This window comes from Stegodyphus dumicola, chromosome 2, assembly GCF_044657685.1.
Source record: "Stegodyphus dumicola isolate Sdum_Otavi_A_Nest chromosome 2, ASM4465768v1".
Lineage (NCBI taxonomy): Eukaryota > Metazoa > Arthropoda > Arachnida > Araneae > Eresidae > Stegodyphus > Stegodyphus dumicola.
The window spans coordinates 236,551,251-236,564,079 of NC_140769.1; the positions used below are offsets into that span (position 1 = coordinate 236,551,251).

Below are 12,829 nucleotides of genomic sequence, written 5' to 3' on the forward strand. Positions count from 1 at the left end.
GCAGGTAATGCATGAAATAACTAAATATCTGCTACTACTTAACTAACTACTTACCAGAAGTTAATAAATGATGTGAAAAAAGGCCAAAATAACTACTAAGAAGAACCATGGGACAATTGGTTGCTGAATCGCCATGATGTGATGTTTGGGGAAAGCAAACTCAATTACCCTGTTAAAGAAAGTGTCAAGGGGAAAAACAAAAAAGTATTAAAAAGGGCTCTGTTGTGAAACTTATGACTTTTCTGAATATAATTCCTGTTCTCAGGTAAATCTTATTGATTTCCAGTCTCATCCATATATAGAATATAAATTTATTATGGGGTACTAAGATAGTCTAATTTTTTATGTGTTTTGTAAATAATAGCCTTATCAATACCCTTTTCTCATATTTTTCCTAAAGAGCATTTGTCATTCGCTAGAATGCCTAGGTAAAGTATATAACAATTCTTATGTTTCATACTTGCATAAAAAACCCAGGCATTCTATAAAATGCTGAAGTATTTTATAGAATGCTGGTGTTTCATACATTATTTTGTAACACATATATATATTAATGTTATATTATATTTTGGTAATATGTTTTTCCTCCTGATATTCATAAAAATTATTTGCAGGGATGTGAAAACATTTTTAATTTATTGGAGTGTTAATTACAAATTTGCAGTTTTAGAAGTTTAGCAGTCTTTAAGTTGTTTTATAAAATTTTCAGTATGTTGTGGTGATATATGGAAAATTTGTTTTCGTTCTGATTGATATTGATGAATTTTCATTTGAATGTAATGGATAAAATTATAAAGCAAAATTATGTTGATTTTTGATAGATAGGTAAAATATGTTCCTTTTTTAAAAAAAAAAATTCCTATTAATTTGTAATTGTATATTATCGCTTTAGATTGAAAAAGAATACAAATTTCCACGCCATCAACAATGTTGGATTTTGGGTGAAGCATTTGCAATCAATGAAGATGCATCTTTAGCAAGCTATGGTGTTACCGAACCTGGATCTCCTATTTTATTATATGTCATGGCAAAGGATTCAAAGAGCCATTCTTTACCATCCAGGCCATCATCTCGTTTAAGATGTCATCAGAAAGCAAATACCAGTGATTCGAGTGAGGAAGAAGTAAATACTCCACGGAGACGTCGAAAGAGTAAAACTAAAATGCCTTCTTATGGAAATTTAAATGATAAGCATAAACAGGTTTCAGGAGATATTTCAAAAAGGGCCGGTAATTTGATTTTACACATTTTGTTTAATATTTTGCCATTATTAGAAGCAAAAATATTCATATTTTTAGTTCTATTTTTTTTTTTTTTTTTTTCATAATAGCACATATTTAACACTCTGTCGGGCGCGTCTCAAAACTTGCGGCTTGGGCGCGCTGTATTTGTTAGATACATCTCTATTTTACGAGTTTTCTGGTGATCTGTTTTACTTTAAATCTTCTATTTTTATTCTTTTTAGGTCCAGGCTTTTACACTTTCTTTTTGTTTTATATATATATTTTTTATTTTTTAATATTTTTATTTATTATTTACAATCGCTATTACATAGGTTAAAATGCCGTTTAAAAACACACACAATGAAACATGTTAATACAGTTGAAAAAAAGTTAATATGGCAGTTGTTCACTAATTAATATCACATAAAAATACATAATATAAAATGACAAAATAAATCAGTTATACTTTAATTTGATTCTAAATTTTGTTTGGTTTTCATTTGAACATTTCTGGCACATCATTACTGCATGTTCCAAACAAAAATATTCAGCACATCTTATGCAGGAATATTGGGTCAATATACTTTTTTTATTTGTTTGACATGTAGAGTACCTTTTGCGTTTATTTTGATTACTGGGAACCTTTGCTTTTTTTCCTTCTTCAGCAGTTGGACTGTAGGTTTGAAGTTTGATTTGAAAATCCTTTGATAAATTGGGTTTAGTCATGCACCTAACAACTTCTTAATTGACTAATTCCTTCACCAGTATTTTAGAATACTCTCTCCTGTTCTGAACAGTATTCCGATTTCCCAAAAATACAACTAGACCATTTATAGCTGAAATATTTAGCATCGAATAAAATACTATCATCGCAATCTCCTTATACTGCAAGCGCAATTATAAGTTCCACACATCTTATCCAGAGCATCAACACCGCATTTTGTATCATTTTATAAAATTAAAAAAAAAAAAAAAAAAATTTTTTTTTTTTCATCTCCAGTGTCTGCATCTATAGCATCATCAAAGTGCATACTTGATTACAAGTGAAACATTTTTGCCTTTTTTCGGTACGCATGAAACTAAAGTGCAGTTTTTTGAAAAACCAAATAAGCTTGAATGTACTTCTTTTCCTGTATATTTCATAAAACAGGGTGGTATTTCTTTTTTATTCTTTCTTATTGTTCCAACATAAGATAGTTTTTTTATCTTTTAGGGCTTTTACAACATCAATAGAGGTAAACCAATTATATGTGGTGATATTGCGACCGCTGTTGAAAATTGGTTCCGATAATCGCAGAACAACATCTAGTGGGGAATTGCTGACACTAAATGGACTTTTGGGCTGTTTTCTGGCATATATTTCTAAATTCAATGTATAAAGCATTTTAGCATCAACTGCTGCAAAAATTTTAATGCCATATTTATTTGGTTTTGATGGAATGTACTGGCGAAAAGAGCATCTTCTTCTAAAACCTTCCAATTTCTCGTCTATCGTAACATTTTGTCCCACGCAATAATTACGCTTACATTTTCCCACAAATTTCTCTAATAGGTGCTAATTTATCTGTTTTCCTTCTCTCATTCCTTGCCTCTTTATCATCAAATCTACAGCATCTTAGAAGAAATTTAATTCTCTTCAGACTCATTACCATTCTAAACATCTCAATATCCATTCCATCAGCAAACCACAGTTCTTCCAAAATTTGTCAATTACTTAGCAAAACGCCAGCTAATAAAAGTAAACCTATAAATGCTTTTATTTCAATTATATCTGTTAGTTTTGCATCTGTTTCTCTACTAAATAGATCAGAAATTGTAGAAATGTATTTGTTAGTGTATTTCACAATTATTTCCAATATTTCATCAGGGAAAAAAAAAAAAAAAAAAAAAAAAATCAGTTCCATGAGTCGTATATAATTTTTATACCTTTCGCATTTCCGATTACTTCAGGTAATTTTGTGGTAATATTCTGCAATCTAACTTTGACATTTTTTCTTCCGGGAGATTTTGCCCATTTAGTGGTTTTGTCTTTTCCTACATAAAAATCGCCATTGCTAGCATCATCATCAAGTTCTGTCATTATAATCACTTTCAATACTTTCAGAATCCACTTCAAATGTTTCTAAAATATCCTCTTCTTCATCATCACTTTCATCAAATTCTTCAGCATTTAATTCCTCATTTCCATCACTAAACAGAATATTATGGACTAGTTCAAGGTCTTTTTGATTATTCAAATCTAAAAAGTGTTTGGCACTCATCATGGGAAAAATAAATCAAAAATCTATTAAAAATCTTGATACTTCCATAAAGCTTCAGGAGACAAATGTTATCGGGTGCGTGTATCTGACAGATACAAATTTTCAAATAAGCTTAAAAACAGGAAATATTCCTACACTAAATTGGTTTTTACTGCATTCCAAAGGAGGGGGTGACCAGATGGACAGATACTGATAAGCTCAAGGTTCTGAGAAGGAGTTTAAGGCGACAAAAGTAGAGATTTTGGCACATCTGTATCTGTCAGATCAACACGCCCGATGGAGTGCTAATACTGTATATTATTATTCTAATTTTATTTATGTTTGGGTGGCAAATGGATCAAGGTTCTAGATTCGAATTTAAATATTGAAAACTATTTACTATTTGTAAAATACTTGTACTTTTCTTTTTGTTAGATAAACAGTAATGGGGTAACACTCTTTTAGAGATTCTTTTTTTCATGAACAAGAATTGAAATTCATTCACAAATTTTAATCTGCTTGTAGCAGATAAATGAAATGGACTTTGGAATTTTCATTTGAATATCCAATGATTTTGATATCTGGTTGTAAAGAAAATTTTTCAGCCAAAAAAGTTCTTAATAAAGTTAGGAAAAAAAAAACATGAAAGCAGTACCTTTAGTGCGGGTAGTAATTTATTTAGAATATTAATTAACACTCTGCTTTTGTTTATGTAATCTCACGTGAAATTAAAAGTAAATATAAAAATGCATTTTCTTCACTTTTTGTTTAAAAACATCAGGATTCTGTAATATTCTGCATATTACAGACTTTCAGTACATGCTTAAAATATGCCTTTTCATTATATGTTACAGATGTTCCAGCTCAAAACAAAACTTATGCAAAAGTTAATCAGCTGAGAAAAAATGATGTAACTAAGAAGAAACCTAAAGTGAGATATTTTAATTTATAATATGAGCGTTATTTACTATGTCTAAATAAATTGAAGTATTGAAACCTTAACCTTTAGTTTTACTATAAATTTCTTGTTGCTTTCTGGGCCATAGGAAAAACCAAATGATAGACATATAATGTAACAATTATCAAGACTTATAAGTATTGGCATTATGCTTAGTGTGGTAGACATGTGTAAAAATGACTTATTCTTTCACCCAAAGCAGTCTGGAAAGCCTTCAGGAATGATCATTCTATTTCAAAGGTAGAGTTTTGGATGGAAACAAAGGCAAATTAGGAGTTGCATAAAATAAAATATCGTTAAATACAAAAATTTGAAATTAACCCTCTCAATGTGTACTTTTTTTTTATCAAAATAAGTTCGAAAATTGCATATTTTTATATTACATATTTCAAATCTACATATATTTTAGAGTTAAAATATACAAAAATTTTTTGTAAAAGAGTTTTTTTTTCCAATATAGAATTACATCATAGAAAAAGGTTGTCAGAATACTGAAATTGAAGAATAATGATATAAAAGGAAAATTTTGAAAATTAATATTGGTTAAATTATGATTTATTTTATAAAATACAAAGGTAAAACATATATACTAATGAAAATATTTGCATAATGTAATATTTTGCATATCAGTTTTGCACTACTTGCCCGTTGAAATCCGGGGATGCACAACGAGAGGGTTAAATATTCTACTAGTGGTAATTTGAAACCACTACCTCTAAATAAATGGATTTTTAATGTAAAAAAATATCTTTTAGAAATGTGTATTTACTGTTCATTATATATGATAATATTCTAATAAAAGAAACATAAGAATATATTGCATAAAGTTTTATGTTATATGCCATCTCATTGTAGAATTGTATTTAAAGTGTATTAGCAGTGTCTGCTTACATAAACATGGAAGCTTCATCCTGGATCATTAAATTAAATGATTATTCACTACTCTTTATGTATTTATTTATTGAATTTTTTGGTTTCCATGCTCTTTGACAGAATTTATGTTTAATGTTTTAATTCTTTTCCATAAAGAGTGAATTTCATAAAGCTTGGGAGGCTGAATATGAAAAGAAAACAGATTACCGTACTCTTTTGGCATTGGATGATGTTGATCTTGTGGCAAATGTCGAACCATTTGAATGCCCTATCTGCTTTCTAGATATTGGATGTGAAGAAGGAGCAGTACTGCAGGAATGTTTACATAGTTTTTGCCGGTAATGAATGAAATATATTTTTTATTAAGAGTTCTTGATTTTTAAGCTTTATCATATTTTTCATATTATCTCTCCAAATTCACCAATGAGTGTGTGATTTTTGGTGATGGTAATAGGTAGAAAGTGCAGATAATCAGAAAGTACCATTTATTCTAATCGTTATTTTGCAAATTGCATTTGTTTTAGAGCAAAACGTTTGTTTAGTGTTGTTATGAAAAATAAAAATTCATTAAATGTATTACGCGATTTTTTTAAAGAATACAGTCAAAAGTCTTTAATTCGGACATCTATAATCCGGACCTCAAAGCTACAAACTTTCTGCGCATGTGTAGCGCATAATACCTTTGCTCATGCGCATAATACGTTTACGCATGCACGTTTAATGTATAACGGACAGTATAAGCTAAGCTAAAATTATCTAATTATCTATTTCAGTTAATGTTGCAGATTGCGTTGTTCCTTAATGTTCGAATTGGATCTGGCTTATTATTTTTTGCAGTCTGTTAGAGCAATTTTATAAAAAGTAAGCTTCAACTTTCAATTATGTCAAAAAGAGTTTCCAATTCAGGAGCTGCCAAAGGATCTACAAAGCGAAAGCATGTTTCGATGTCCATTAAACAAAAAGTGGAATTGCTGCAAAAAATGGATAAAGGCATGAAGAAAGTGACAGAGAGGTGATTTGTTTCTCTAACCATTCTGAAATCTGTTTATCAATTTCATGTTACTCTGCGGGGGGGGGGGGGGGGTAAGTACTGACATGATGATAATTAATTTATACTAGTACTCTTATCAAAAATATTGATGGAACAATCTCTAAGAACAGGAGCAAGTTCAACATTTTTTATTTCAAAATTCGCATTGTAATTTGAAAAATTTAAGCATTTGCTAAAATATTGTAATGTGGGCTGTGAAAAGTAATCTTATTCTAATTCAGTGGAATTGGTCAAATCTTATGTTGATTCACAATTAGAGCTAATAGTGAATGATTAATTTAGTTCATGATTAAGTCATTGATGCCACTCATGTGATCATGGTGCCAATCATGGATGATTATCATCATTCGTGATTAATTCATTTGAACTAATCATGAATACCAACTATATTTTCTGACGTAGAAAAGGTATTGAGATTCAACAAGAGTTAAATTTCCTTCCACTTTCCATACATTCTGACTTAAATAGCAACATTATTTACTTTTTTATCTTAGGAAAAATTCGATCATAAGTCTATGATCACTATGCCTACACTTATACAATTTTACTTAAGGCTTACAGCAGAAGGAATTTTTTTTTTAGAAAATTCTAAATTTCATTTCAAAGTTAGAGGTATTAACTAATTACTAAAATAATGCTAAATAATACCCCTATGTATTACAAATATATTATGACATCTATGAATAAAATACTAAAAACCTATTATATCAGACAGAGGTATTTTTTGATAAAAGAACTTGGGAAAGGGAGGAATGTAAGTTTGTTCTCCCCTTTTTCAATATCATGTTTGTTCTTTATTTTCCTCAGTAAATGTCTCTACAGTTTTGTTATATTTATGGTGATTGAAGCAAAGCACAGTGCAAAATAATTTGGTAATGAAAGTAGACTGTAACAAAATCATTTGGTAATGAAAGTAGACTGTAACAAAATCATTTGATAATGAAAGTAGACCAAACAGTGGGAAAATAGGAAGGATCTAAAGAATGGAGAATTTTCTTATAATAAATCTAGGATTTCAGTTTTAGTTACCTTCTGTTAATTGCTAGTACTGTTGCTAATCCAATTGCAATAGAAAGTGATAGCTGTTGAAGGTATTCATTTTAGGGAAAAGCCATAATGTTGAAGGTTTTTTTTGTAAGAAGTAAAATAGAAATATTTTTTAAAAATATTTTTTAATCTCTATTTTAGCAACATGAACATTATTTTGAAAGTAATTTCACTGATAGATGCACAAATTCTTTTTATATAAAATTCTTCATGGTATTTTTACAAAAGTTCTATTTCTTTTCTTGAAATATTTTCCTGCCATTTAGTCCTTTCTCTCTGCTACAATTTTCCAGCAGATTGTATTGGCATAATTTTCCTTATACTTCATTTAAAAACATATAAGAGCATTAGCTTTTTTATTAAATAGTGCTTGAGAATGAGTACATTTTAATTAATTATTTATGTACCAATAATCCACATTTACTGTAGCCCAACCATCTGACATTGAACTAACAGGAAAGCTCAAGCAACTGGAATATTTTGAAATATTAGAAACTTTTTCCCAAAAAATTAAACAATTGAGTGGCTTGAAAAGTCATTATTAGTACATATATGTCTGTGACTTTAGAGCAAACAAAAATTGTCACCGAACAGTGTGATTCAGTGCCAGTAATGGGTAAGCATGATGTCTGAATATAGTCATAAGACCTTCTCATTGTTTCATGTAAAACCCATTAATTCTGAATAAGCTAGTTTAGTTTCTATGAAGAAGGATGTAAGTTGACTGCTATTTTCCAGTTACTTTTAATAGTATGTCATTTAGTAGTTTCAGATGAATTATTTTGTCTATGGATTGCATTTAAAAAATGTTAAAAATTGTTTAATTATTAAAATTTTTGTGCAATAACATGGATAATTTTAAAACGAAATTTCAATATTGTTTCAGGGAATGTCTTGCAAGTGCTATTCAGTATTCAGAAACAGCAGTTATCAAATGCCCTTTTCGCAATGATGAATATTCCTGCGAAAGTCATCTGCAAGAGAGAGAAATAAAATCTGTTAGTTTCAGTTTATTCCTTCAAGTAGCATTTTTAAATGTGAAAACATTATACAAGGGGTGATCAAATGAAAAGGTACGAAACGACACGGTGGGTACAAATGTAGACTTTATACAAAATATACACCATAGGCCTGAGCACAACGATCCCACTGATGAACAAGCTGCAGGATTCCTTGTTCCCAGAATTCCTGTGGCTGTGACGAGACCCAGTCCTTCACAGCGTCCTTGAGTATATCGTCCGAGTTGAAGCGCTTCCCTTTCAGGTGTTTCTTCAGTGGCCCAAACACATGGAAATCGCAGGGCGACATGCCCGGACTGTAGGGCGGATGGTCCAAAGTCTCCCACTTGAACTTGGCCTCCATGTGTGTGACTCTGGAGACGTGTGGATGCGCGTTATCATGGAGCACAACCACACCTTCCATGAGCAGCCCCGGTCTTTTGTTCTTGATGGACCTGCGTAGCCGTCGAAGTGTCTCACAGTACACATCAGAGTTAATGGTTTTTCTGTGCTCCATAAATTTCACAAGTAGCGGACCTTGAACGTCAAAAAAGACAGTGAGCAACAACTTATCTGCTGACGGCGCGGCTTTGAACTTTTTAGAGGGAAGTGATGACGCATGCTTCCACTGCATGCTGTCCCGCTTTGTCTCTGGCTCGTAGTGAGGGCACCAGGTTTTATCACCTGTGACGATCCGCTCCATGAAAGCAGGGTCTTCCTGATTACCGAAACAAATGTTGCAGTGCTATCCCCATGCGCAGTTCCTTTTGCTGGTCTGTGAACTGCTTCGGAACCCAAGCGGCACACACCTTCCGATATCGCAACTTGTTGTGAACAATTAATTGTCCACACGGTTCCATAGCTGACATCCACCTTCACCATTCACATTTGTCACATTCACAATGTGGCACGCCGATCACTTCTTACTAGGTCGTCCACCTTGTCGAGATCGCTTGTGATGATAGTGTTTCCCTGGCCTGGTCTCGGATCATCACCCACACTCTCACGGCCTGAACGAAAACGAGCACTCCATTTTCTGAAAAACTTGTCAGAGACACATTTTTCCCCATAAACTGTCACCATCCAGCGATGAATAGCTGCTGATTTCTCACCTTGCCCTGTCAGAAATCGAATAACATCTCGCTGCTCCTTAGTTGTCGAATTTTGCAACGCGAATGCCATCCTGTCCTTACATGGACTGCCGCATCATTTGGACGCCGCTTTTGATAAGAGCTCTGCTCTCTCCTGCGCATGTGGGTGCCCGCGCATGCTCCAATTCCAGTCAGAGATTCCAATCGTATCCCAAGATGTCTCGCTACATTCTTCCATGGCAGAATATGCAAATATTTAACTTACATTTTTACGTCGTTTCGTGCCTTTTCATTTGATCACCCCTTGTATATTATTCATTATTTAATATTTTTATTTTCTTCTGACTGTTAAGAATTCTCAAATAATTCAACATTTAATTTTTTAGTAATTTAATATTAACAATTTTTATTTTTATGTGTGTAATAATTAACTAGCTCTCAACAGCACATATGGCTTTTTGTTAGAAATAGATTAGATAGATAGATATTCACGTGTCAATTCTTATATTGAAAATTACTGACTGGAAAAGCCATTTATTCCATTTAAATATCAGAAAATGCATTCTAATAATTTTGAAAGTATAAATATTGTAAAAATTTTAAGGGGGGAAAAGTAACGAGTTAAGATATTTTTTATCTTCTGTTAATTTATATTTTACTAGTTCTATATTTTCATGACTAGAAATTTAAGTTTCTTTTCTTAGATCATATACATATCTACAAGGCTATCTAAACACTTTATATTGCATATTTATCAACACATACTGTATACTGGACTTATATCTTGTGATTTTCACATAGTGATTTGTATTTTCCCTTTTTCAGTAATTGTTGTAAAATTAATACATACTATTTGTTTTTATGAATAAACCTATCAAGATGTGTAAAAATTAATAAATGTAATAAATCTAGATAAATAAAGTTTTTTTTTTTTTTTTTTTTTTTTTTTTGTAAGTAAATAATTCTTGATGTGCAAGGAGTAATGGAATGACAATATAATTTTTTATGTGTTCTGCCATTTGGATGTATGATAAAAAAAATACTGGCAGAATATGGTCAAAATTACATTTTGACAATGTTTCCTTACTGATGGGAACTATGGAATATAATTTCTTGTTTTTTGTATTTAATTTTTTTTGTAACATACTCAATTTATTAAAATTTAATACCATGCTTTTAGACACTTAAAAATAACTTACAAGGCTGATAACTCTTTGCAGAAAACATTGTATCAAATGAAATCTTTTAGTTCAGTGAGTTAAATTTAAATGTCAGAGTAAGTTGCTTTTAAATATTAAATTCACATTTAGAGACTTCATCATTCAAAGATGTTTTTTTGTTAAGCTTTGCATTTTAATTAGTAAATACTTTTAAAAGAAAAGTAAAAATTCAATGACTAAATAATGGCATATTACATTTTTGCAGCTTGTCTCACCTCAGGTATATGAGAAACACTTGCAGAGAAGTATGGCATTAGCAGAAAGCCAAGCTCTAGACAGTTTTCATTGTAAAACTCCTGATTGTCCTGGATGGTGTCTTTTTGAAGATAACGTTAACACTTTTTTGTGTCCTGTCTGTAAACACACCAATTGCCTAACATGTGCTGCTATACATGAAGGGAAAAACTGTCGGCAATTTCAAGATGATGTCGCATTTAGATGTGACAGTAGTGAAGAAGCTAAGAAAACAAAGGAATATCTACAGGTTATTTTAATACTGCTTATATTTTATAGATGTGATAATTCAAATGTTATTAGCTTAATTTCTAGTTTAATGCTATAAAAAGGTTTTCATGAATAATTTTTAAAAAAATTATTTTTTTGCACTGAAATAAACTAAAAATAAAACTTTGTGTAGATGATATGAAATATTATTTAAATACAATTATATGTTATGTACATTATATTTTATATTGGTATATGCTAAATAAATTGCTTAAAATGTTATAGAATAAAAAAATCTTGGGGGGGGGGGTTGAATTTTTCTATGTAATATAATTTTAAGCCCTTAAGTGAAATTGCAATATTTATTTCACATTTAGGCCATTAACTTAGAAGAATTATAATTTCAAACATAACTTATAAATTTTTATATCAAACTATTTGTGATAATGCTTATATAACAATGTGTGATGGAGGGTCAGTCCAAATGTTAGTTGCATAGGCTAAGAAAACAAAACAGGAGCAAAATTTTACAATACTTATATCTTAAAGTTCCATTCAAAATCTACTTTTCAAGGTAATTTACCTCCATTATTTAAGCATTTGTCAAGGTGTGGTACAAGTTTTTCGATGCCTTCTGCAAAGAAATCCCATCCAATGTCAAATAACCATTGTTGGGCTGCAGCTTTCACTTCGGCATCTGAATGGCACTGTCACTTTGAAAGTTCTTGTTTCATGGGACCAAACAAATGGAAGTTCAGGAGGTGAAAGATCTGGGCTATAAGGAGGGTGATTCCACACTTCCCACCTAAACTTTTTCAGAAGTTCGCACGTTTGTTTTGCTGCATGCCGTCTTGCATTGTCATGCAGGAGCACAGTACCTTTTGACAGTTTACACGGCTGTTGATTTTTAAGTGATTTCCGCAATCGTTTTAGTGTTTAACCCTCTCAGCGTTAAGGCCGGAAAATTCCCTACAGAAGGTGGCCTTCCACATTCATTATACATGAAAATTCCTGCTAGCTTTTAATGCATCTTATTTCAGTTTGGATGTATATTGGAAGAAAAGGAATCAAGGTACAAAATGAGAGTAATTTTTTCATTAAAATCAAGAAAATATCACTTATTCATTACAATTTGAGGAACTTTGAAATTTCAAGGCTAAACCCATAACGCTCAGAGGGTTAAGAATAAGAAGATGCATTAATTGTTGTACCCTTTGGCATGAACTCTGTATGCACCACGCCTTCTCTGTTGAAAAACCGCATCATCATCACCTTTCCTGCAAATGTAACAGTTTGACACTGTTTGTGCTGGGGAACTGCAGTGTTTCCACTTGAGCTAGCTGCGTTTTTTTTCAGGTGAGAAGTGGTGAATCCAAGTGTCATCTTCAGGCACAATTTTGTCCAAAAACTCATTTCCTTCCATTTGGGATCGTTGCAGATATGCAAATGCACTTTCAAAACACTTTACTTCATGTTCCCATGTCAATAGACTTGGCACCCATCGAGCACAAACTTTACAAAATTTAAGTTGATCGGCAATACTTTTATGCACATTTCTATGAGAAATATCCAGTTCATTTGAGATTTTGTCTATTCTTATGCGTCTGTTTGCAAGAATGCATTCATTCATGCGAGCGGCGATTTCCGAATTTGTTGAACATACAGATATTGACGACACTGAGCG

At 31.6% G+C, this 12,829-nt stretch overlaps 1 protein-coding gene and 1 long non-coding RNA gene across 5 annotated transcripts in view; one reads left to right on the forward strand and one right to left on the reverse strand.

Annotated features, from left to right (window-relative positions):
* LOC118193137 (uncharacterized) overlaps positions 1-12,829 on the forward strand; it is an 85,640-nt gene that overhangs the window by 65,264 nt on the left and 7,547 nt on the right. For all 3 annotated transcript variants that reach the window (XM_035364185.2, XM_035364184.2, XM_035364186.2), the window contains 5 exons: positions 893-1,229; positions 4,318-4,394; positions 5,451-5,632; positions 8,279-8,390; positions 10,907-11,185. In XM_035364185.2, the coding sequence (XP_035220076.1) occupies positions 893-1,229; positions 4,318-4,394; positions 5,451-5,632; positions 8,279-8,390; positions 10,907-11,185 (987 nt within the window). The remainder of the gene's footprint in view (positions 1-892; positions 1,230-4,317; positions 4,395-5,450; positions 5,633-8,278; positions 8,391-10,906; positions 11,186-12,829) is intronic.
* LOC118193142 (uncharacterized) overlaps positions 11,021-12,829 on the reverse strand; it is a 203,882-nt gene continuing 202,073 nt past the window's right edge. The window contains exon 6 of one of the 2 annotated variants that reach the window (XR_015039818.1): positions 11,021-11,159. This is a non-coding gene — a long non-coding RNA (uncharacterized LOC118193142). The remainder of the gene's footprint in view (positions 11,160-12,829) is intronic. The other variant, XR_015039821.1, reaches the window with a different exon arrangement.